The sequence below is a fragment of the Carcharodon carcharias genome, chromosome 10, assembly GCF_017639515.1.
Source record: "Carcharodon carcharias isolate sCarCar2 chromosome 10, sCarCar2.pri, whole genome shotgun sequence".
Classification (NCBI taxonomy): domain Eukaryota; kingdom Metazoa; phylum Chordata; class Chondrichthyes; order Lamniformes; family Lamnidae; genus Carcharodon; species Carcharodon carcharias.
The window spans coordinates 14,965,825-14,990,909 of record NC_054476.1 but is presented as its reverse complement, the minus strand read 5'-3'; the positions used below and the strand labels follow the sequence as shown (position 1 = coordinate 14,990,909).

Genomic DNA, 25,085 nt, shown 5'->3' with positions numbered 1-25,085 from the left:
CGCCCGACCTCATTGCGCGTCATTTAATGCATCGGCGTGTCAGGCCCGCGTCTGCACGCCGACGGCAATATTCTGCCCTTGGAGTGGGCTGTGAAGACAATGATTGGACAGTTGCAATTGATGGCTGGCTGGTTTTCATCCTCCTCTTCCTCACAGTAAAGCTCCACAGCTCCTCCTCCTTTTCATCATAATCTTCATCGCCTTTCTCCTCCTGTGCATCCACCCAGCTGCACCCCGCCCCCCCCCCCAGCCCCAACCACCCCACCCATTAGTGTGGTAAATGTGTAGGAATGGCTGATGGAAGCTAAGAATGTGTGAGGCTTAAAGGCTTAAAGAGTTAGAGGATAACTATGGTCAAGGGCAACTAGGGATGGGCAATAAATGGCTAGCCCAGCCAGCAGAGCCTACATCCCACGAATGAATTTTTTAAAAGTTAGAGAAAGGAGAGGAATGTTCTAACTGGGTGGTACTTTAGAGGAATGTTAAGGTGATGACATAGGTGCTCATGCTGGCAAAATATCATCAACTTTACCATCTCCCAAACGAGAACCAACTGATTGCCCACAACCGAAATGGCCTTGCCCTTGAAGGAATTGTGCGATTTAAAGGTGGGCTGGTTGCCCAAGTATTGTGTGTTAATCTATTCAGAAATTGAACTGAGGGTGAGGCTAATAGTTGTTGAATGTATGTGGCATGGGAGAGCTTTAGTAAGAGATGTGGGGAATGAGCCCATGAAAGTGGAGAGCAGAGTTTTATCGGATTGTACATATATCTAATTGCTGCAAGGGGTGACGGATGGTCACACCGCAAGATAATTAAGTTCTGGCTGCCCCTAAGCAGTGGGCAGTGTGACAGTTTAGTCGTGTAAGTATTGGTTTGAGAGGATGATGAGCGTGTTGGTGCCCAGGAAAGAAAGGAAAGGAAAGAGTCACAATGTGTTACTTTGCCAACCCTGGTGAAGCTGTTAAACAATTTTATCACACTATTCTGCAGGCCTGGGGAGGAGGGAGTGCCCCACATGACATTTTCAGGTTGTTTTTGTGGCAGCCGGAGCCAGAAGCCTATGGGCAGAATCTTACTGGTTGGCGGAGATGGGTTTGGAGATGGGATGGGGAGCAAAATTAGGAAACTTCATGTAGGATCATCTCTTGGCATTTTTCCGTCTCTGATCAACAGCCTGCACTGACAACAGTGGGTGGCTAACTATTATCAATTAAATGTCCACTTAGGAGTGAGTTGGTGACACCACCGGGCAGCCCAGAATGTGCTTAGAGGTAACAGCTAGAGGGTCCTCTGAGCCCTCCTTTAATTTCAACCCCACTGCTTTCCCAGTTACATCACTAAACCCATCTCCTCATGCAGGACAACTGGCCACCCACAGATTCAAGCCCTCAAATTAAACATTGTATCATGGTGTCTGTCTCTCATCACAAGTTTCTCCCAATATATAATGAAATGGAAATAGGGAGTAATTGACAGCCCACAAATTTGGGGTTTACATGTATGTTATAGCAATGCACAAAAAGGAATGAAAATAATTGACAAAACTGTAATCTGAAACTGAAAGCATGTTTTTTGTCTAATTGAAGAAGACTGGTGGTTTTAAGATTCTGGTGGTTCATTTGGAGCATTTATAATGGAGGTGCCACGGCATTACACAATTGAGCTTCCAACCTCACATTCGGGCCATCACTAAGACGCCCTTATAATTAGTGACCTCATAGTGAATGTGCCCCTAGGTAGCAGCGATCATAATATGATTGAATTTTACATTCAGTTTGAGGGAGAGAGGAATGGGTCCAAGGTTATGTTTTTAAACTTAAATATGAAGGCATGAAAGCAGAGCCAGCTAAAGTGAATTGGCAAATTAAGTTAGGGGATAGGCCAATAGAGATGCAATGGCAAACATTTAAGAGGATATTTCAGAATACACAGAATAGATACGTTCCAATGGGTAAGAAAAAGTCCAAGGGACAGACACACCATTCGTGATTAATTAGAAAGGTTAAAGATAGTATCAAACTTAAAGGAAAGGCATATAATTGTGCAAAGGTAGATGAAAAGCCAGAAGATTAGACAGAATATAAGGAAAAGCAAAGGATGACTAAAAGATCAATAAGGAGGGAAAAATTAGAGCATGAGAGAAAGCTAGCCAGAAATATAAGGACAGATAGAAGGAGTTTTTATAAATATTTTTAAAAAGAAACGAGTTAACAAATCGAGTGCTGGTCCAATAGAAAGTGAGTCTGGAGGATTGATAATGGAAAACAAGGAAATGGCAGATGAATTGAACAGGTATTTTGCATCAGCCTTCACTATAGAGGATACATGTAACATCCCTGAAGCAGCTATAAATCAGGAAATGGAAGTGAGGGAAGAACTCGTGAAAATTACAATCACCAGAGAAATGGTACTGAGTAAACTGTTGGAGCTGTGGGCTGACAAGTTCTCAAGTCCTGATGGACTTCATCCTAGGGTCTTAAAATAATCGGCTAGTGAGATAGTTGCTGCTTGGTTTTAATTTTCTGAAACTCCCTAGATTTGGGGAAGGTCCCATTAGATTAGAAGATAGCAAATGTAACTCCTTTATTCAAAAAAGGAGGGAAACAGAAAGCGTGAAACTACAGGCCAGTTAGTTTAACCTCTGTCAAAGGGGAAATTTTAGAACCTAATATTAAAGAAGCTATAACAGGGCACTTGGATAACTTGAAGGTAATCAGGCAGGGTCAACATGGTTTTGTGAAAGGGAAATCATATTTAACCGACTTACTGGAGTTCTTAAAGGAAGTAGCATGTGCTGTGGATAAAGAGGAACCAGTGGATGTATTGTACATAGATTTCCAGAAGGCATTTGATCGAGTGCCACATCAAAGGTTATTGAGTAAATTAAAAGCTCATGGTATAGGTGTTAACATTTTGGCATGGATAGGAGATCGGCTAGCTAACAGGAAGCAGGGAGTAAGCATAAATGGGTCTTTTTCAGGTTGGCAAGATGTGACGAGTGGTGTGCCACAGGGATCAGTGCTGGGACCTCAGTTGTTTACAATTCATATAAAAGACTTGGATGAAGGGATGGATGGGATTATTGCCATATTTGCTAATGACACACAGATAGGTAGGAAAGTAAGTTGTGAAGAGGACGTAAAGAGTCTACAAAAAGATATAGATAGGTTAAGTGAGTGTGCAGAGATCTTACAAATGGAGTATAATGTAGGAAAATGTGAAATTGTCCATTTTGGCAGGAAGAATAAAAGAGAAGCATGTTATCTAAATGGTGAGAGATTGCAGAGCTCAGAGATAACGAGGAATCTGGGTTTCTTATTGCATGAATCACAAAAGGTATGTAGGTACAGCAGGTAATTAGGAAAGCTAATAGATTATTATCATTTATTGTGAGAGGAATTGATTACAGAAGTAGGGAGGTTATGCTTCAGTTATACACAACACTAGTGAGACCACATGTGGAGTACTGTGCACAGTATTGGTCACCTTATTTAAGGAAGGATATAAATACATTAGAATCAGTTCAGAGAAGGTTTACGAGACTAATACGTGGAATGGACGGTTTGTCTTATGAGGAAAGGTTGGGCAGACTAGGCTTGTATCCACTGGAGTTTAGAAGAGTTAGAGGAGACTTGATTGAAACATATAAGATCCTGAGGGGTCTTGACAGGGTGAATATGGAGAGGCTGTTTCCTCTTGTGGGAGAATCTAGAACTAGGGGTCACTGTTTAAAAATAAGGGGTCGCCAATTTAAAACGTGGATGAGATGAATTTTTTTCTCTCAGAGGATTGTGAGTCTTTGGAACTCTCTTCCTGAAAAGGTGGTGGAAACAGGGTCTTTGAATATCTTTAAGGATAGATTCTTGGTAAGCAAGGGGTTGATAGGTTATTGGGGCTAGGCAGGATGCAGATTTGAGGTTACCATCAGATCAGCCATGATCTTATTAAATGGTGGAGCAGGTTCAAAGGGCCAAATGGCCTACTCCTGCTCTTTGTTCATAAGTTTACCCTATATCCACCTTCATAACATTGCTCAACTTCACCCCTGCCTCAACATATTTGCTGCTGAAACCCTCACACATGCTATTGTTACCTTTTATTAAATTAATTCTTGGGATGTGGGTTTCGCTGGTTGGGCCAGCATTTATTGCACATCCCTGGTTGCCCTTGAGAGGGTGGTGGAGGTGAGCTGCCTTCTTGAACCGCTGCCGTTCATGCAGTGTAGGTACACCCACATTGCTGTGAGGAAGGGAGTTCCAGGATTTTGACCCAGCGACATGTGAAGGAACAGTGATATATTTCCAAGTCAGGATGGTGAGTGACTTGGAGGGGAGCTTCTAGGTAGTTGTGTTCCTGTCTATCTGTTGTCCTTGTCCTTCTAGGTGATAGCAGCCGTGGGTTTGGAAGGTGCTGTTGAAGGAACCTTGGTGAATTCCTGCAGGGCATCTTGTAGACGGTACACACTGCTGCTACTGTGTGTCGGTGGTGGAGGGAGTGAATGTTTGTGGATGTGGTGCCAATTAAGTGGGCTGCTTTGACCTGGACCGTGTCAAACTTCTTGCGTGTTGTGGGAGCTGCACTCATCCAGGCAAATGAGGAGTATTCTATCACACTCCTGACTTGTGCCTTGTAGATGGTGAACAGGCTTTGGGGAGTCCGGAAGCGAGTTACTTGTCACACAATTCCGAGCCACCTGACACAACTATTCCAATGCACCCCTGGCTGGCCTATCACATTCTACCTTCCATAAACTTGAAGCCACCCAAAATTCTGCTACCAATATCTTAACTCTGTCCTGTTCCCCTGTCGGCCCTGTGCTTGCTAACCTACATTGGCTGCTGGTCAAGCAATGTCTTGATTTTAAAATTCACACTCTTGTTTCAAATCCCTCTGTGGCCTTGTCACTCCCTATCACTGTAATCTCTTCCAGCCCCAAAACCCTCCTAGATATCTGCACCCCTCTAATTCTGGCCTCTTGTACATTCCCAATTTTAATTGCTCCCCCATTGGTGGTGGTGCTTTCAGTTGCCTAGGCTCCAAGCTCTGGAATTCCCTCCCTCCAGCTCTCTGCCTCTCAACCTCACTCTCCTCTTTCAAGACACTCTTTAAAATCTATCTCTTTGACCAAGCTTTTGGTCATCTGACTTAATATCTCCCGATGTGACTCAGTGTCATATTTTTAAAAATTCATTCATGGGATATGGGCTTCACTGGCTGGGCCAGCATTTATTGCCCATCCCTAGTTGCCCTTGAGAAGGTGGTGGTGAGCTGCCTTCTTGAACTGCTGTAGGTACATCCACATTGCTGTTAGGAAGGGAGTTCCAGGATTTTGACCCAGTTCCGGTGCCTAGGTTGATGCTGGGTAGTCTGGCCGGTTTCATTCCTTTTTTGTGACTTTGTAGTGATTTTTTACAACTGAGTGGCTTGCTCGGCCATTTCAGAGGGCATTTAAGAATCAACCACATTATGTGAGCCTGGAGTCACGTGTAGGCTGGACCAGATAAGAATGAAAGATTTCTTTCCTTAAAGGACATTAGTTGTCCATTTGTTTTATAATGCTTCTGTGGGCATTTCACTACATAAGGTTCTATACATATGTTGTTGTTGAAGGTATTTATAAAACCATTCAGGCATTCAAAATATTTTAAAATGATTTTATTTTGTCATATTTTCATAAACTAAGTAGCATCTAGTTGCTTTGGGTGCATTAATATACAAAGCTAATTATAGTATTGTTATTTCTGGAATATTCCAAATTTAGGCAAATATTTTGCACACTCAATTTAAACTAGAGTTGCTGCAATATTCGTCTTTACACAAGAATAAAAGAAGTGGCCTTCAAGACTTTACGAAGACCAAGAAATCAAAAGTAAATAAAGAATTAAAAGTTAATGAAATCATCTGTAAGAATTTATATAAATGCCCAAATCTGGCAAATGCATTTCCTCCCTATGTGCTTTGTAAGAATAAATTTTGTTTAAAAAATTCACGACATACGTGGCTGAAATTAAAACATTGAGTCCTCACTAAAGAAGAAATCACTTCATTTGTATACTGTCTTTCATGATCTCAGGGTGTTCTAAAATAATTTACAACCAACGCTTCTGAGCTGTAGTCACTGTTGTTTTGAAGGCAAATATGGCAGCCAATTTGCAAACCTCAAAACTTCACAAACAGTAATGAGAGAATGACCTTTTAAACTTTTTGGCAATGTGAAGGGATTGATTTTGACAAGGACACCGGACATCTCCCCTGCTTTTTTCCGAATAATATTTGAGATCATTGATGAATCAGACGAGGCCTCGGTGAGACATCGCGCCTGAGAGCATGGCACCTCCAACAGTGCAGTCCTCCCTCAGAAAGTGTCAACTTAGATTATGTGCTCAAGTTTCTTGAGTGGGGCTTGAATGCATGAGCTGGTGACTCAATGATGAGTTTTTTCCTATATCCCTTTACAGGATGTGGGCGTTGCTGGCTAGGCCAGAATTTATTGCCCATCCCTAATTGTCCTTGAGAAGGTGGTGGTGAGCTGCTACCATTGAGCCAGCATTGGCACTTTGAGCCACCAGCCTGGTTTGTGTTTAAAAGGGTAACATTGGTATTTGTAAGCTGCGAAATGAGGCACAGTCTCACTAAAGGTTATGCCCTGCAGAAAGAATAGTTTTACAACTTGATTTGAACCCCTTTCTAACACTGAATATATTGCACTATAGGTGAGAAATTTGTTTATTTCTAGCAGCTGCAACAACAGCAGATACAACAACAGTGTGTATTTAGAAAGATATGGGGGATGAAATTCTACTGGAGCTATGCAGACAGACATTGATTCTCCAGGGGCAGGTTGAGAAGTGACCCACGGCCTATGCAGCCAGAGAATCATTTTTCAATGATATCATTGAGGAACGTCGCACAGGTCGTGGACATAGCAGCCTGCCTGCTGCCTTCCCCAGTGGATGTCTATGTAGCACCATGAGGAATTTTTTCCCCTATATCTATCTCGATAAAAACTATTGCCACACAGGAACTATTTTGTGGTATTATTGTTGCTCCTAAGTAAATGGAGACAAAATTCAAATGTTTAGCTATTGTTTAAAGCTGAATCTGAATGGACTAAAGCACTGATCTCTTGCATGCCTCTCTCACCCTTATTGAGTAAATGTTTTCAGTATTTGGCAGTTTACTTTTGTTAGTTATGCCAACGACTAAAAAGGCACAACATCATTTAAGGAACATAAAGAGCCAGCATTAGTATAAAGAGCTTGGACATGATTAAGTTGATACCACAACAAACGTATCAACTAGTCAACTCAAAGAAGGCAATGGAAAAGTGATTTTGTCACAAATTTTCCAAAATTTTTGACGAGTTTGACAGGTATTACTTTGAATTTTTTTTTTATTCTTAAAGCAGTTTAGTAATCAAGCTTTGTTTTAAGACCATGACAAATAGAAACAAATAATTGGTGCATTTTAGCTGGACTCACAAGTTTGTAACCAATACTAATTGTCTGTAACCAATACAATACTAACAGTCTGTAACCAACAACATTGATAGGACTAGAAAGGTGGTTCTGCTGAAAGAATTAAACAGTTAGGAGCTAAATTAAGAAACACAACCTCCAAGGTAATAATCTCAGGATTACTACCTGAGCCACAGGCAAACAGGAATAGGATACATAAAGTCAAGGAGTTAAATACATGGCTCAAAGATTGCTGTAGGAGGAATGAGTTTCAGTTCATGGGGCACTGACACCAGCACTGGGGTAGAAGGGAGCTGTTCCGATAGGATGGTCTTCGCTCGACCCATGCTGGGACCAGTGTCCTGGTGAATCAAATAATTAGGGCTGTAGAGAGGGTGGGAGGGTTCTGGCGAGGGGATACATAGGATTACAAAGCAAATGGGTATGGCAGCATTGCAGAGCAGCTATTTAGGTAATAATACCCAGAGTGTGACAGAAGGAACAGAGTTTACAAACACAAAAAAACAGCAGCAAATAGGGTCAAAGGGGGAAAAATTGTAAAAAGACAAAAATTAATGGCTCTTTATTTAAATGCAGGTAGCATTCAGAACAAAATCAATGAATTAACAGCACAAATAAAGGTTAATGGTATGATCTTATAGCCATTATGGAGACACGTTACAAGGAGATCAAAGCTGGAAACTAAATATTCAGAAGTGTGTAACTTTTCAAAAGGATAGGCAGAAATGAAAGGGTGGTGGAGTAGCTTTGTTAGTACGAGATGGAATAAATATGATAGCAAGAAATGATCTTGGTTCAGAAGATGTAGAATCCATATGGGTGGAGGTAAGAACAAACAAGGGGAAGAAGACACTGGTAGGAGTAGTCTATGTGCCCCCTATCAGTAGCTATAGACAGAGAATAAATCAGGAGATAATGAGGGCATGTAAAAAAGGCATTAATCATAGATTACTTTAATCTTCATATAGATTGGGAAAATCAAATTGGTTCCTTAGAGAATGAGGATGAGGAAATAATAATGGGGAACCAGGAAATGGCAGAGGAATTGAATACATATTTTGCATCAGTCTTCATGGTAGAAGACACTAATAGAATTCCAAAAATACTAAATAATCAAGGGCCAAGAGGGGGGAGGAAATAAATGCAATAACAATTACAAGAGAAAAAGTACTAGGGAAATTAATGAGGCTAAAGGCCAATAAGCCCCCGGATCTGATGGGCTGCATCCTAGGATATTAAAGGAAGTAGCTACAGAGATAATGGATGCACTGGTAGCAATCTCCAGTTAGCTTAACATTCGTAATTGTGAAAATGTTAGAGCTTATCATAAAGGATGTAATAGAGCATTTAGAAATGCATAATATAATCAAGCAGAGTCAGCATGGCTTCATGAGGGGAAATCATGTCTGGCAAATTTATTAGAATTCTTTGAGGAGATAAAACAGCGAGACTTTGTGAAAGGTTAGAACAGTGAGACTTCGGGACAAAGAGGTTAAAACAGTGAGACTTCGGAAGAGAGAAGTTAAAACAGCAAGACTTTGGGAGAGAGAGGTTAAAACAGTGAGACCTTGAGATAGAGAGAGTTTAGAACAGACAGACTTCAGGAGAGAGAGGTTAAAACAGCGAGACTTCAAGATGGGGAGGGTTTAAAACAGATAGACTTCAGGAGAGAGAGATTAAAATAGTGAAACTACGGGAGAGAGGTTAAAACAGCGAGACTTTAAGATGGAGAGAGTTTAGAACAGATGGACTTTGGGAGAGAGAGATTAAAATAGTGAGACTTCAGGAGAGAGAGGTTAAAACAGTGAGACTTCGGAAGAGAAAGGTTAAAAAAGTGAGACTTTGTGAAAGTGAGTTTAAAACAGTGAGGCTTCAGGAGAGAGGTTAAAATAGCGAGACTTCGGGTCAGAGAAGTTAAAACAATGAGACTTCGGGAGAGAGGGGCTACAGCATCAAGACTTCAGGAGAGAAAGGTTAAAAAAGTGAGACCTCGGGAAAGAGAAGTTAAAACAGCGAGACCCCAGGACAGAGAGATAATACAGCGAGACTTCAGGAGAAAGAGGTTAAAGCAGCAAGACTTCGATACAGAGGCTAAAACAGTGAGACTTCATGATAGAGAGAGTTTAGAACAGTGAGACTTCGGGAGAGAGAGGTTAAAACAGCGAGATTTTTGGACAGAGAGGTTAAAACAGCGAGACTTCGGGACAGAGAGGTTAAAGCAGTGAGACCCAAGTAGGAGTAAGGGTAAAATAAAAGCAAGGGTCTGTATTCTATGTAAAGATATGTGTGGGGAGCTCAGCCCCGTGATTTGCACATCCTGTGCTTTTTGGGACTAGACGCTCCTGGCATCTGGATGACCATGGGAGCAGGAGGTGCCTCCAACTGGAGCAACTTGAGCTCCGTGTTTTGGAGCCTGAGCGGCAGCTGGGGGCACTACGGTGCATTCAGGAGGCTGAGAGGTTCGTGGAGAGCACATCTCAGGTTGTGGTCACCCCACAGCTTAAGGAAATGCAAGCGGCGAGAGAATGGGTGACCATCAGACAGAAGAAGAGGACCAGGCAGGTAGTGAGGGAATCTCCCAAGTGCATCTCACTTGCAGACTGTTTTTCAGCCTTGGAAAATGGTGAGAGTGACGGTTCCTCTGTGGAGGCCAGCCAGAGCCAAGGCTATGGCACTGTGGGTGGTCTAGCTGCTCGGGTGCGGGGGGGGGAGGAAGAAGTGTGGAAGGGCAATAGTGGTAGGGGATTCGTTAGTGAGGGGAGTAGACAGGCACTTCTACAGCTGTAGACGAGACTCCAGGATGGTATGTTGCCTCCCGGGCGTCAGGGTCAAGGATGTTACGGAATGGCTGCAGGGCATTCTGAAGGGGGAGGGTGAACAGCCAGAGGTCATGGTCCATGTTGGGACCAATGACATAGGAAGAAGGAGAAATGAGGCCCTCCAAGCAAACTTTAGAGAGTTAGGTAGGAAATTGAAAAGCAGGACTTCAAAGGTAGTAATCTCCAGATTAATCCCGGTGCCACGCAGCAGTGAGTATAGGAATAGAAGGATAGAGCAGATGAATTCATGGCTGGAGAGATGGTGCAGGAGGGAGGGCTTTAGATTCCTGGGGCATTAGGTCTGTTTCTGGGGGAGGTGGGATGTGTACAAGTTGGACAGGTTATATCTGAACAGCAACGGGACTAACATCCTCAGGAGGAGGTTTGCCAATGCTGTTGTGATGGATTTAAACTAAATTGGCAGGGGGATGGGATCCTGAAAATTAATTCAGAGGGGAGAGAAGCTGAGATGGAATTAGAAGCTAAAACACTAGTAAGTGAGTCTGGAAGGCAGAGGAAACATAGGCTAGATGAGAAAGAAGTGAGTTTAGCAAGTCTAAATGGAGCTTGAATAAGACAGACGAGCTGAGGGCACAGATAGGCATGTGGGAGTACGATATCATAGCTACGGCTGAGACTTGGCTAAAAAAAGGGCAGGATTGGCAGCTCAACATTCCTGGTTATAGGGTATTCAGACAAGATAGAGAGTGGGATAGAAGAGGAGGGGGTGGTCGCAAAATTGATCAAGGAATCAATTACAGCAGCGAGGAAGGAAGATATCTTGGAAGGGTCATCAAATGAAGTCATATGGGTAGAAGTAAAATACACAAAAGGGATAAACAAGCTGTTGGGTGTGTACTATAGGCCCCCAAACAGTCAGGGAGAGATAGAGGATCAAATATGTAATCACATTTCAGAGAAGTGTAAGAATAATAAGGCAGTAATAGTTAGGGATTTTAACTACCAAATATTAACTGGGATCATTATAGTGTGCAAGGTAGGGAGGGAGCAAAATTCGTAAGTTGCATCCAGGAGAGCTTTTTAGCCAGTAGGTAGAAAGCCCAACAAGGGAGGGGCAGTTCTGGACCGAATATTCGGAAATAAACCTGGGCAGATGGAAGGCAGATCGGTATGGGAGCATTTTGGAGATAATGACCATAATTCAGTTAGATTTAGGATAATTATTGAAAAGCATAAATTCGGGCTGAGAATAAAAGTTCTAAACTGGGGAAGGTTAATTTTACTAAGATGAGATATGATTTGGCCCAAGTGGACTAGGAGTAGCTATTTGCAGATAAAACTGTGCCAGAGCAGTGGGAGGCATTCAAGGAGGAAATAACGAGACTACAGGGCAAGTATGTTCCCGTAAAGACAAAGAGGGGGACCAGGTCCAGAGAAACCTGGATGTCAAGGGACATAAAGGTTAGGATTAAGGAAAAAAGAGAAGCTTGTGATAGTTACCAAGGGCTCAGTATGGCAGAGTCCCTGGAGGAGTATAAAAAATGCAGGGGGGAGCTTAAAAAGGAAATTAGGAATGCTAAGAGATTGCATGAGAAAGCATTGGCTGGTAGAATAAAGGAAAACCCAAATGGGTTTATAAAAATATATGATGAGCAAGAGAATAACTAGGGAAAGAATAGGGCCAGTTAGGGACCATAGAGGTAATCTCTGTGTAGACCCGGAAGATGTGGATACAGTCCTCAATAAATACTTTGTGTTGGTCTTCACAATGGAAAAGGACAACGCAGGTATAGACATCAGGATGGAGGACTGTGAAATATTAAGAGTATATCAACATAGAATGGATGAACTAGAAGGCTTAGCAGCCTTAAAAGTGGATATCTTCCCAGGCCCTGGATGAGATGTACCCCAGGCTGTTGAGGGAAGCAAGGCAAGAGATATCAGGGGCCCTGGCAGTGATTTTCAAATCCTCTCTGGCCATAGGTGAGGTGCAAAGGACTGGAGGACTGCTAACGTTGTCCCATTATTAAAAAAGGGAGGAAGGGATAGACCAGGACAACACAGGCCAGTCAGTCTAACCTTGGTGGTGGGGCTGTTACTAAAAAGAATTCTGAGGGACAGAATATATCTTCAATTGGAGAGACGCGGATTAATCAGAGATAATCAGCATGGATTTGTTAAGGGAAGGTCGTGTTTGACAAATTTGATTGAATTTTTTGAGGAGGTAACCAGGAGCGTTGATGAAGATAATGCATTTGATGTGGTCTGCATGGACTTTAGCAAGGCTTTTGATAAGATCCCTCATGGCAGACTGGTCAGGAAAGTAAGAGCCTATGGGATCCAAGGCAATGTGGCACCTTGGATCCAAAATTGACTGAGAGGCAGGAAGCAGGGGGTGATGGTTCTGTTAATGGAAATCTGTTTCCAGTGTGATTCCGCAAGGTTTGGCGCTGGGCCCCTTGCTATTTGTGGTGTATATAAATGATTTGGACTTAAATCTAGAGGGTATGATGAAGAAGTTTGAGGGTGACATGAAAATTGGTAGGGTGGTAAATAGCGAGGAGGATAGCTGTAAGCTGCAGGAGGATATCAATGGACTGGTCATGTGGGCAGAGCAGTAACAAATGGAATTCAACCAGAAAAGGTGTGAGGTAATGCACTTGGGGAGGGCTAACAAGGCAAGGGATTACACTATGAATGGTAGGACCCTGGAAAGTACTGAAGATCGGAGGGACCGTGGTGTGCATATCCACAGATCCCTGAAGGTAACAGGGCAGGTAGATAAAGTGGTTAAGGAAGCATATGGGATACTTGCCTTTATTAGCCAAGGCATAGAATACAAGAGTAGGGAGTTTATGCTGGAACTGTATAAAACGCTGGTTAGACCACAACTGGAGTACTGCATGCAGTTCTGGTCACCACATTATAGGAAGGATGTGATTGCACTGGAGAGGCTGCAGAGGAGATTTACCAGGATGCTGCCTGGGCTGGAGGGTCTGACTATGAGGAAAGATTGGATAGGCTGGGGTTGTTTTTCTTGGAGCAGCGAAGGTTGAGAGGGGATCTGATAGAGGTGTATAAGATTATGAGGGACATAAATAGGGTGGATAGGAAGGCATTTTTTCCATTAGTAGAGGGGTCAATAATCAGGGGGCATAGATTTAAGGTAAGAGGTAGAAGGTTAAGAGGGGAGTTGAGGAGAGTTTTTCTCACCCAGAGGGTGGTGGGGGTCTGTAACTCACTTGAAAGGGTGGTTAAGTCAGAAACTCTCAAAACATTTACTAAGTATTTAGATATTCACTTGCATTGCCATTGCCTGCAGGGTTACAAGCAGTGGAAAATGTGATTAGTGCAGTCAGATTTTTGTTGACCGGCCGAATGGCCTCTTTCTGTGCGGTAAACGTCCGTGAGCCTATGAGTCTATGGGCAGAATTTTCTGTTCGGCAATAGAGGGTGGGCCCCGCTCGCCGACGTGTAAAGCAGGTATTAGGGAAGGCAAATAGAATGTTGGCCTTTATTTCAAAGGGAATGGAGTATAAAAACAGAGAAGTCTTGCTAAAATTGCACAAGGCACTAGTGGGACCACATCTAGAATACTGTGAACAGTTTTGATCCCCTTATCCAATGAAGGATACACTGACATTGGAGGCAGTCCAGAGAAGGTTCACTAGGTTGGCCCCGGGTATGAACGGATTTTCTTATAGGAGAGGTTGAGTAGGTTGGGCCTGTACTCATTGGAGTTTAGAAGAATGAGAGGTCACCTTATTAAAACATATAAGATTCTTAGGGGGCTTGACAGAGTAGATGCTGAGAGGTTCCTTGCCCTTGTGGGGGAGTCTAGGACCAGAGGGCATAATCTCAGAGTAAGGGGTCATCCATTTAAGACAGAGGTGAGGAGAAATTTCTTCTCTCAAAGGGTAATGAATCTGGAATTCTTTACCACAGAGAGCTGTAGAGGCTGAGCCGTTATGTATATTCAAGGCTGAGATAGACAGATTTTTAATCAGTAAGGAAATCAAAGGTTATGGGGAAAAGGCAGGAAAGTGAAATTAAGGATTATCAGATCAGTCATGATCTCATTGAATGGTGGAGCAGACTCAATGGGCCGAATGGCCTCCTTCTACTCCTATGTCTTATAGTCTAACAATACTCCCAAGCTGCCTGTTCTATCTCCAGGCTTGTAACCAGCAACTGTGTAACTTGAAAACTATTCTCATAATAGTTCTTCTGCAGCTGTTATGTGTGCTATAGGTGGTGAAATCACCAATATACCCAGTCAATACTTCTTTGTGATTTTCTTGTTCACGATAGTGAGGACACAACTGCTGTCCAGTGGAACATTTTCCTTCATGACATCCAGTGTTGCCAGGTGAGGAACTGAATGGCTAAATGTAGAATCGATTTTATCTCCTTTATACATTGCTGTCATTTTGGCTAATAGACTTTATGATGGTATTGCTCTTATCATTATTATTCGGTTAGTTGTTTTATTTGTCCTGCAGTTGGCTTCAAACACGCTGGAACCTATTTAATGAAAAGGTAGACGTATCTAAATTGGTGAAGAAGATCAGTTGAAAGCAGTAAGGGACTTTTCTCAGTTTTTATTGATGCTGAGTCTCAAGCTAAGATGTCTATCCAGAGAGGTAAAAGAAGAAAAACATCCTGTCATGTGACTGTGAAGTTGATTTTGATGGGATGAGGGGAGGGAGAGGAAAAGGTGGAAGAGGGAGGGGAGAACAGGGAGGATGAGGGGGATGGAGGAAGCCATTGAGTGTGATGAGCGCGAGGGGCGGGATAAAGAGCTGGATATATAAACTGAGCTTATTCGTTGCAACCAGTTCCCTGAAAACAAAATAGCATGCAGCTGCCATCTTGAATGAGTCCATCAGGTAAAGGCTCATTCCACATTCATGAAAAAAGGAAAGCATATTAATATTCCTGTGGTTCTGAAAGTGCTTTCTTAAGGAGTTTAGTAATCCAAATACACAATAGGTAGAACTGACAGTACTCAGTTCCACACCCACCCCTCTCTGCTCTCCCCACCACCACCCCCCCACCAACCCAGCCCTCATTGTCCACTGTTGAAATGGTAGACTTTATGCTGAAGTATACAGTTCTGTATGGCTCAACGGTAGTTCTTTTTTGTTTCCATTTGGCTTATTAACCATGGTAAACTTACCAAGCCTGTGATTTTTCCCTGATGTTTGGGGCAAATAATTGTTTCATCAGCTGCGTTGCTTTTGCTTATTTTGGATTCACAGTTTTTAAACATCGATCTCAATTTGTGGAATTAAAAATATGTATCTTTAGTAACACCAACATTACTGTGAGGCTGTTGTTCTGGGGTATAAGCAGATGGAGCTTTCATTGCTTCCTGACTGTACACATCAATGAGATCTTTCCCTGGTGGCATTTTCACTGTCAAGTCATTATCTGATATTCTATTTTCATTGTTAGCCTGTAATGAAATTATAAAAAATTGTAAGAAATAGCTTTTATCAGTAAAGAAAAGTTGACCTATCTGTAAAACAATATATAACATTTTTTAAAAAGAAGATATCAGCATAGGAAGACCATGTTGAGATATTACTGTCTATATTAAGGAGGGATTCATAGGTTAGTAGAATGACAATTTTTTTTTTAATCCTTTTAACTCAAGATTATTTTGGCTGTCAAATCTTCTGTTATCCTCATGGGCAATTCATACCTTCAAGATGTCTAACCTAGCTTTGGGATCTAGGTAAGCTTTCAGTAATATGCTTAAGATAATGTTGTTTGTGTTTACATATTGTGGCCAGGGACAATTTAAAGGGATAGCCACAAAGCAAAAACTAGATAGTCAAAGATGCCTTGTTTTATTATATGCGTAATTCACAATTATTGCACTTTAGATGTGATAATTATGATCAGCAAATAATCCTGTATTTTATCTCAGGGAATGTTGAATTGTATTCCTTTATTAACAAATTTGTGACTTGCTAAAAGAGCTTGAATTTACCATTCTTCAACAATATCTTTTTCTGAATTATCAATACAACTCAATTCAAGCAATGCCAAGTAAAAATCTCCAATGGAGTACAAGTGTACGTTCTGAACTGCATTAGGGAAGAAACTGACAACCTTCTGGACCTCAGTTTGCACTTAGACCTTTGACAGTTGCTGAGCATGAGGGTGGAATTTGCTTTGACTCCATTAAGGATGAATTCAAAATGATGTCAATGTGTACAGTGGTGAAAAGCATCAGTGACCCTTAACATAAAACGTGCATTGTAAAGGATGTTTAGAAGGAAGTCCAACCTCTGTGCTGTTTTCCTCTCCATGGAGGACACCAAACCAAAAGATCCTCTTGTACTTTTCTGACCAAAAACAAAACAGGTTGCAGAATGGTCGGACTAACAAAGGCTTCACATTTGCTCCATGCCTGGGTCCTGGAAAAGGAGACAGCAATCCAATAGAATACCTCAAGACTATTGTGCATTTTTTGAAATGCAGTTAACTATTGGTCACAAGTGATCTACCACTGCAAGTCCATGTTGTGCTCTTTCATCACACTTTGCCCACCGCATCATTTGACATGTATTTATTCAACAAAATAAGACACCAACCAGTACTGACGCAATGTTTCAGTCCTTAACAGGATTTACACCTTTACAATTTGTAGCTTGTAAATGGGGGACATGCCTGATAAAAACACATGTTTCACGTTATCGTAGAAGTCGGGGTAGCTTTGCAAGCACAATAACATCATTTTGAAAAAAAGCTCATCAGTCTCTCAATCATACTGAGACTTATATATGTAAATGTAGGGCGGAATTTTACGCCAGTTGGATTTCCCAGTCCCACTAAGTCAAGGGATTTTTGAATGGTTCGCTGCATTTTATAGCCCTGCCTCCATGCGAAGGTGCCATAAAATTCCACCCATAGGGTGGGTAACATAGTGGCTTTGTCACTGGATTATTATTCCAGAGGGCTGAGTTGGATGATCCAGAGACAGAGAGAGTTCAAAGCCCACCATGCTAGTTGGGGTGTTTAAAATCAGTGAATTGAATAAACCTGGAATAAAACGTCATGATGACATCAGACGATAAAGCCGCAGGATTGTTGGAAAAACCTATGTGCTTCACTAGTGCCCTTTAAGGAAGGTGTTACAGACTGGAGGGTGGGGGGGAGGTTAATTTAAACAGTACTAATTTCCCCTCTCACTACCCATCCATAAACAGCAAGGTCTTTTGACTTGTTTCCCTCTTTATAAGTGGTGCCGTATTCCCCAACATCTCGGTTTTTGTGTGATTCAATTTTCTATTAATAATCCTGCAGCAAACTTGAAATAGCATGAACTCAAAGGTTAGTTTATTTGTACTAAACACAGAAGAAGGTTCACAACATCCCCCTCATATTCAGATAGTAGAGAGAGATGGAAAAAATAAAGATTTACAGTACAGAGACCACAGAAAAAAGAAATGTTATTTCACGTGGGTTCCAAAGTCCAGAATCAAAGTTCATTGAGGTAATCCTTTAATGAGGCTGGTGGGTTGAAAACCAATGCTGGATAATTCACTTTCCTGGTGGTGTTGACTTCACACAATGTGATAGGCATGCAGCGATGAATCAGCCTTGTAGGTGATGGTAGAGAATTTCCAGCAGAAACAGTGTAGATGGGGCCAAGTGTTCAACCTGGGCAGTGCTCCTATTCTGTGAGGCTACCAGTTAGATGGTAAACAGCACACTGAGCTATTCAGCCCAGCAAGGCAATATTACTTGTTCAACTAGCCAGAGGCCTAGGTCATGCAGCTCCCATCTCTCCACACTGTTTTTGACAAAGGATGTGTATCCATCATCGGAGTTCCCGAGATTGTTAAATATCTCAATCTTTGTCTTAGCAGATGAGCAGACTCCTGTTGGTCAGCTTGGATTATGAAATGTAGATGGCCTTTGTATAGCTCTTTTTGAATTTGGCCTGTGTAGCCCACAGGAGGTCATTAGTGGTTCCATAGAGATAATGATTTGTGGGTTTCCCCGATGCTGCCTGGCAGTTCCTTTTGCTTGGGGGTCACAAATTGATGTAGGTTCAGCCATTTTAAGGATCTTTGTTCAGTTTTAAAATTTTTTTTAGAAATGGGTTTAGGGAGGGAATTCCAGAGCTTGAGGTAAATGATGGTGCAGCCACCGATGGTGGAGCGATGATAATCGGGGATGCACGTGAGGGCAGAATCAGAGGAATGTGGATGTTTTGGACGATTATAGGGCTGGAGAAGATTACAGGTTCATCCCGTTTCTGCAGGCAGGACCTGAGCCCGGAAGTGAGTGGGTTTCTGACTCCTGCCCCTGCCAGCGCCATCACATAAAACTGCATTTATCCAATTGTTGGCTTCAGGGCGGGTTTTAGGCCCATGACATGGGAGAATTCATGCTCGCCCAATCTGAGCAGAAGGGCGGAATATCCGGTGGCCGTAATCTTTGGCCAAAAGCAGTTCGCGGCCATTCGCTTAAAGGGCTACCCGGCATGGGGCGGTGTCAGGTGACCCAGCGAACATGAAAACGTAAAAGCCGCAAAAAAATGTATTTTTTTTTCAGAAGGTTTATCAGGCATTTTTTGAGGGGAGTGTTATTATTCTGTAAAGTGTGTTACATTATGCAGAGATTTTGAGTTGATTGTTACCAGTGAACACAGACGGCATTAAATCTGATCATGTGCATGATGCCAAGGTATTAAAATTGAGCAGCTGCTTAGCTCCAACATGTTATCCTCCATATGTGGCTGAGACAAGGGAGTGAGGGGGGAGGCAAGGAAGAAGGGCCAGAACAGCTCCACATTTTAATGATGAAGATCATGCTCTCCTCCAGGCTGTGTCCACCAGATGAGAGGTCCTTATTCTGGCAGACAGGAAGAGGAGACCTCCCTCTATAATCAGAGCAGCCTGGGAGAAGGTTGCCATGGAGGTCAGCAGTGTGGGGGTTGTGCCTAGAAACTGGAGTCAATGCAGGAAGAGACTGAAGGACCTCTTGAGATCACATGGATGAGTACGTACTCATTATGTGTATTGTTAAAGGAAGCTACAGGGAAGGCAGAAAAATGCTGAACCCTGTGTGTACCTCTGAGGCATTATGCACTGTCACTGTTCGTGGCCCCCCAGAGGAGGCATTGTGGCTCCAGAGTGGCCAGCAGGGAGAGGCCTTAGATGTGAGGGAGGCGCTCCGGATCTTAGCTGCCAAGTGTGCAGATCATTCATTCCTCTCTCACCTGGGAGGCCTGATGAAATTAAGTTACCTGAGAGTGATCATCATTGCAATGTGGTGCCTCATTTCAGGGGAAGCATGCCCACAATGCCCATGAAAAAAAAAACAGGACTGGAGGTGGGGTGCCCAGTCACGCTGCAGGAGGAGAATGTCCTGTCGCTGTCATCTACGGAATGGACCCACTCCATCGGCAGAGGTGAGATTGGAGGGAGGCCTGGGGCTGGCGGGATTGCAAAGGGCTGAAACCAGACCTGGGACACAAAGCAGGAGCGGGCTAGGGGGAGGGGAACTAAGGCCTGGTATGCTTACATGAATAGTACATATGTGGTTTATGCATTCAAAGGCAGGGAAGCTTCCTAGTAGAAATATTGTGAGTTTGCATGCTACAAGTGTGTTTTAATGGTTGCAATGTGTCATGTTTCATAATCTACATGCTGCCATTGGCATTCAACATTGCGGCCTTGCACACCTGATGAACTAATGCCCTTTTTTCTGTGTGCCCTGTGCAGATGAACCTTCTTCCGCTGAACCCACCAGCCCTGTGAGACTAGCAATTGGCTCTGGGGAGGAAGAAGAACCCTCAGAGGATATAGTGTCACACCCTCTCCCTGCATCAAGCACCAGCGCAGGTACTGGCACCTCAGCAGAGACTACTACATCATGGCAAGGGAAAACACAATTTGGTGAGGTCACCTCACATTCACACATGCAGCTGCCAGAGAGAGTGTGGTTGAGCAGGGCTCGGGCAGTTAGAGGCGTGTTGGAGGTGAACCGGAGACTGGTGACAAGTTGGATGATGAGCCTCTGGAGTCACCTGTTATGTGGCAGATGCTGGATGTCCAGCGCGAGGTGCGTGAGACTTGGAAGATAGACCAGAGGGATTGTCTGCTCTGGTCCAGGTTGTGGAGGTGTCCATTCAGGCCATGTGCACTGTGATCACCCACACTTTGGAGTGCTAAGCTTCTCTCACAGACAGGACCAACCTGGAGAAGCAAACCACCGTATTGATGACGCTATTGTGATTATGCACTCCAACCTGCACACCATCACCCTGGCTCTGAGCTCAGGGGTCCAGAGCCAAGGTGACAGGGGGACTGGGAGCCTGGACACTGAGCTAGCTCAGGAACCTCACAGGAAGGCAGGGAGAACCAATTGGTCCTCGCAGTGGAGGATGAGCAGCTGGTATCACCATATGGAAGCACCTCTCAAGGCATGTCTGATGGGGGCAGCCTCTCCTCCACCTGTCCGTCATTGGCATAGTCCCCCTCTATTGCTGTGGCGACAGAAGCTACTCCTGTGAATCAGCAGGAGTCTTCCAACGTGGTGGGGCCCTCAAGGCCTCAGCTGCACAGAAGACAACCGACAAAGTCATCCAGGGCAAGGGGACAAGCAGATCAGCAGCCTCTCTCTAGCACAGCAGCAAGCGAGGGGAATGCATTGCATCAGAGCACAAGTAAAAGAATTAAGAGAACTCCACACTAGTCACAAAGCAGGTCACATGGGTGCATTTTAAATATGGTATCATTAGATGTGCCATGGGAAGATGTGAATAAACTGTAAATTCACTATACAAAATCAGAATTGCCTGGAAAAACTCAGCAGGTCTGGCAGCATCGGCGGAGAAGAAAAGAGTTGACGTTTCGAGTCCTCATGACCCTTCAACAGAACTAGGTGAATCCAAGGAAGGGGTGAAATATAAGCTGGTTTAAGGTGTCGGGGGGGTGGGGGGAGAGAAGTGGAGGGGGGTGGTGTGGTTGTAGGGACAAACAAGCAGTGATAGAAGCAGATCATCAAAAGATGTCACAGACAACAGAATAAAAGAACACAGGTGTTGAAGATGGTGATATTATCTAAACGAATGTGCTAATTAAGAATGGATGGTAGGGCACTCAAGGTATAGCTCTAGTGGGGGTGGGGGGAGCATAAAAGATTTTAAAATAGTTAAAAATAATAGAAATAGGTGGGAAAGAAAAATCTATATAAATTATTGGAAAAAACAAAAGGAAGGGGGAAGAAACAGAAAGGGGGTGGAGATGGAGGAGGGAGCTCAAGACCTAAAGTTGTTGAATTCAATATTCAGTCCGGAAGGCTGTAAAGTGCCTAGTCGGAAGATGAGGTGTTATTCCTCCAGTTTGCATTGGGCTTCACTGGAACAATGCAGCAAGCCAAGGACAGACATATGGGCAAGAGTGCAGGGTGGAGTGTTAAAATGGCAAGCGACAGGGAGGTTTGGGTCATTCTTGCGGACAGACCACAGGTGTTCTGCAAAGCGGTCGCCCAGTTTACGTTTGGTCTCTCCAATGTAGAGGAGACCACATTGGGAGCAACGAAAGCAGTATTCTAAGTTGGGGGAAATGCAAGTGAAATGCTGCTTCACTTGAAAGGAGTGTTTGGGCCCTTGGACGGTGAGGAGAGAGGAAGTGAAGGGGCAAGTGTTACATCTTTTGCATGGGCATGGGGTGGTGCCATAGGAGGGGGTTGAGGAGTAGGGGGTGATGGAGGAGTGGACCAGGGTGTCCCGGAGGGAACGATCCCTACGGAATGCCGACACGGGGGGTGAAGGAAAGATGTGTTTGGTGGTGGCATCATGCTGGAGTTGGCGGAAATGGCGGAGGATGATCATTTGAATGCGGAGGCTGTTGGGGTGATAACTGAGGACAAGGGGGACCCTATCATGTTTCTGGGAGGGAGGAGAAGGCATGAGGGCGAATACGCGGGAGATGGGCCGGACACGGTTGAGGGCCCTGTCAACGACCGTGGGTGGAAAACCTTGGTTAAGGAAGAAGGAAGACATGTCAGAGGAACTGTTTTTGAAGGTAGCATCATCAGAACAGATGCGACGGAGGCGAAGGAACTGAGAGAATGGGATGGAGTCCTTACAGGAAGCGGGGTGTGAGGAGCTGTAGTCGAGGTAGCTGTGGGAGTCGGTAGGTATGTAATGGATATTGGTGGACAGTCTATCACCAGAGATTGAGACAGAGAGGTCAAGGAAGGGAAGGGAAGTGTCAGAGATGGACCACGTGAAAATGATGGAGGGGTGGAGATTGGAAGCAAAATTAATAAATTTTTCCAAGTCCCAACGAGAGCATGAAGCAGCACCGAAGTAATCATCGATGTACCGGAGAAAGAGTTGTGGAAGGGGGCCGGAGTAGGACTGGAACAAGGAATGTTCCACATACCCCATAAAGAGACAGGCATAGCTGGGGCCCATGCGGGTACCCATAGCCACACCTTTTATTTGGAGGAAGTGAGAGGAGTTGAAGGAGAAATTGTTCAATGTGAGAACAAGTTCAGCCAGACGGAGGAGAGTAGTGATGGTTGGGAATTGTTTGGGCCTCTGTTCGAGGAAGAAGCTAAGGGCCCACAGACCATCCTGGTGGGGGATGGAGGTGTAGAGGGATTGGACATCCATGGTGAAGAGGAAGCGGTTGGGGCCAGGGAACTGGAAATTGTTGATGTGACGTAAGGTGTCAGAGGAATCACGGATGTGGTGGGAAGGGATTAAGCAGGGGGAGAGAGAAGGGAGTCAAGATAACGAGAAATGAGTTCTGTGGGGCAGGAGCAAGCTGACACGATCGGTCTACCAGGACAGTTCTGTTTGTGGATTTTGGGTAGGAGGTAGAAGTGGGCCGTCCGAGGTTGGGTGACTATCAGGTTGGAAGCTGTGGCCCCCTCATGTAAAGGTTTAGTTTATTTGTATTTGGGAAAATATTCCTGACTTGTCAGCAGTGAACGTCGGTCAAGTTGCAAAAATGCCAAAGGATTCAAAATGGTGAGTGTGCTGACAGGATGTTCTCAGTGAGATCACAGTCTAGATGGAATGACATTGAGACACAGGAAGTGTATGCATCTCTGTGACTGAGAATTCCTGACCTATTGGGACCTCTGTCTTATCAAGGCATCTCTTGTGTCACGGCCATCCATGAACATGTGCAGGCCCTTGCACCTCTCTGTCAAGATGTTCTCTCAGCCCCTCTTCACCCTCATGATCAGAGGAATGCTCGCTATCTTGCGTCTCCTATTCCTCCAGGGCATCGCCTCCCTGAATGGTGAGGCTATGCAGAACACAACACACAACAACCATCAGTGAAACTCTGGATGGCACATACTGCAGTGGTCCTCTTAATCTATCCAGGCATCAGAACATCATCATTAGCAGCCAATTGTCTGCTCAACTAAGGCCCTGGTGGTTCCGTGATCTGTTGCTATGGCTCCTCTCCTCACTGCATCATGAGCTATCTCTTCAAAGGGGCAACCCTTTTCACCCAGAAGCCAACCATCCAGGGCATCAGGTCCATTCAAAATGCCTGGCACCTGGGAGTTCCAGAGAAGGTATGAGCCTTGGTTCTGCCCGGGTACCCCATACATGCCTGAATAATTCATCGATTGTGGTCAAAGACCAACTGGACACTTAAGGAGTGATAGCCCTTCCTGTTACTGAATATACATGGCTGGCCTGCTGGAACATACAGTCTATTGCTCCCTTGACCCAGGGGAAACCCACGATTGCAATAAAGTCTCTGGCTCTTTCCAGTTGACTGTGACAGTCTATTGAAAATGCAATGTACTGATCTGCCCTTTGGAACAGTGCATCTATAAAGACCTTAATGCAGTGGTATGCAGCAGGCTGCGTCATGCCACTGAGGGCCCCACAAGCTGCCTGAAAGGATCCAGTGGCAAAGAAATTCAGTGCCACAATCACCTTTAGGGCCACTGGTGCTGGGTGACTACCCGTGCAATTGGAAGCTTTCTTCCCTGCCAGCATCACGCAGAGAGAGGTCACTGTAGCTTGGGAGAACCTGAGTCTCCACTGGCACTGTGTCTCTGACATCAAGGGAGCTTATTCTCTTATGCTTGATTGGCACCATAAGTTCTTTTGCACCTCTGTTTCAGTAGCATTATGCCTCCATCAATTCCTTGCACTAGTGAGGGTCTGCCAACCTCATGCGCCACCAGTGCTTTCCTAAATCTCACCATCCGCCCTTCTTCCTCTCCCTATCAATCTCCTCCTCCTCTCCCTCTTAGTGGAGGACGTGTCTCCCACAGAGGCCATTATTCCCATGTTTACACAACCAAGGAGGCTGAGGGACAGCTGTGGGCCTAAATTCACCTTTCTGCAGGAAACATTACACCTCGAAACAGCAAATGTATCCCTGGAAACACAGCTTTCAATATCAAATTCTGGCAGCACTCACAACACCCTAGACTGCTGAGGTCAAACTAATGGCCCAGCTGGTGACTTTTAACCCACCCTTACAACCTGTCCGTGGTTAAAACAAGACCCCCCCACCTGGCGTGATTCATACTCTCTGTAATAAACTTGGTGTACTAGACAGGTTTCTTGTTAGAAACAGTAAATTTTATTTACGGAGCTCCTGATGAAGCTACATGCTTGTACCAAGACCAAGGCTAGAAAACTTGGCCCCTAAGGTTACCAGCGCTTAGGGCTGATTTGTCTGTATGGTCACATGATCCCCATAACTGTATGAAAGGATTTACTTACAATTACTACACTCTCTCAGCATTTTATTGCCAGTCAGTTGGGACATTAACAAGCTTAAATAAGCAATTTAATTAAACTTGAATT

At 44.0% G+C, this 25,085-nt stretch overlaps 1 protein-coding gene across 1 annotated transcript in view; it reads right to left on the bottom strand.

Annotated features, from left to right (window-relative positions):
• Nucleotides 1–15,551: 15,551 nt before the first annotated feature.
• Nucleotides 15,552–25,085, bottom strand: part of slc5a12 (solute carrier family 5 member 12) — an 81,095-nt gene continuing 71,561 nt past the window's right edge. Inside the window, exons 14-15 of the mRNA XM_041196618.1 lie at nucleotides 16,559–16,689; nucleotides 15,552–15,719 (exon numbers count right to left, since the gene is read on the bottom strand). Of these exons, the coding sequence (XP_041052552.1) occupies nucleotides 15,552–15,719; nucleotides 16,559–16,689 (299 nt within the window). The remainder of the gene's footprint in view (nucleotides 15,720–16,558; nucleotides 16,690–25,085) is intronic.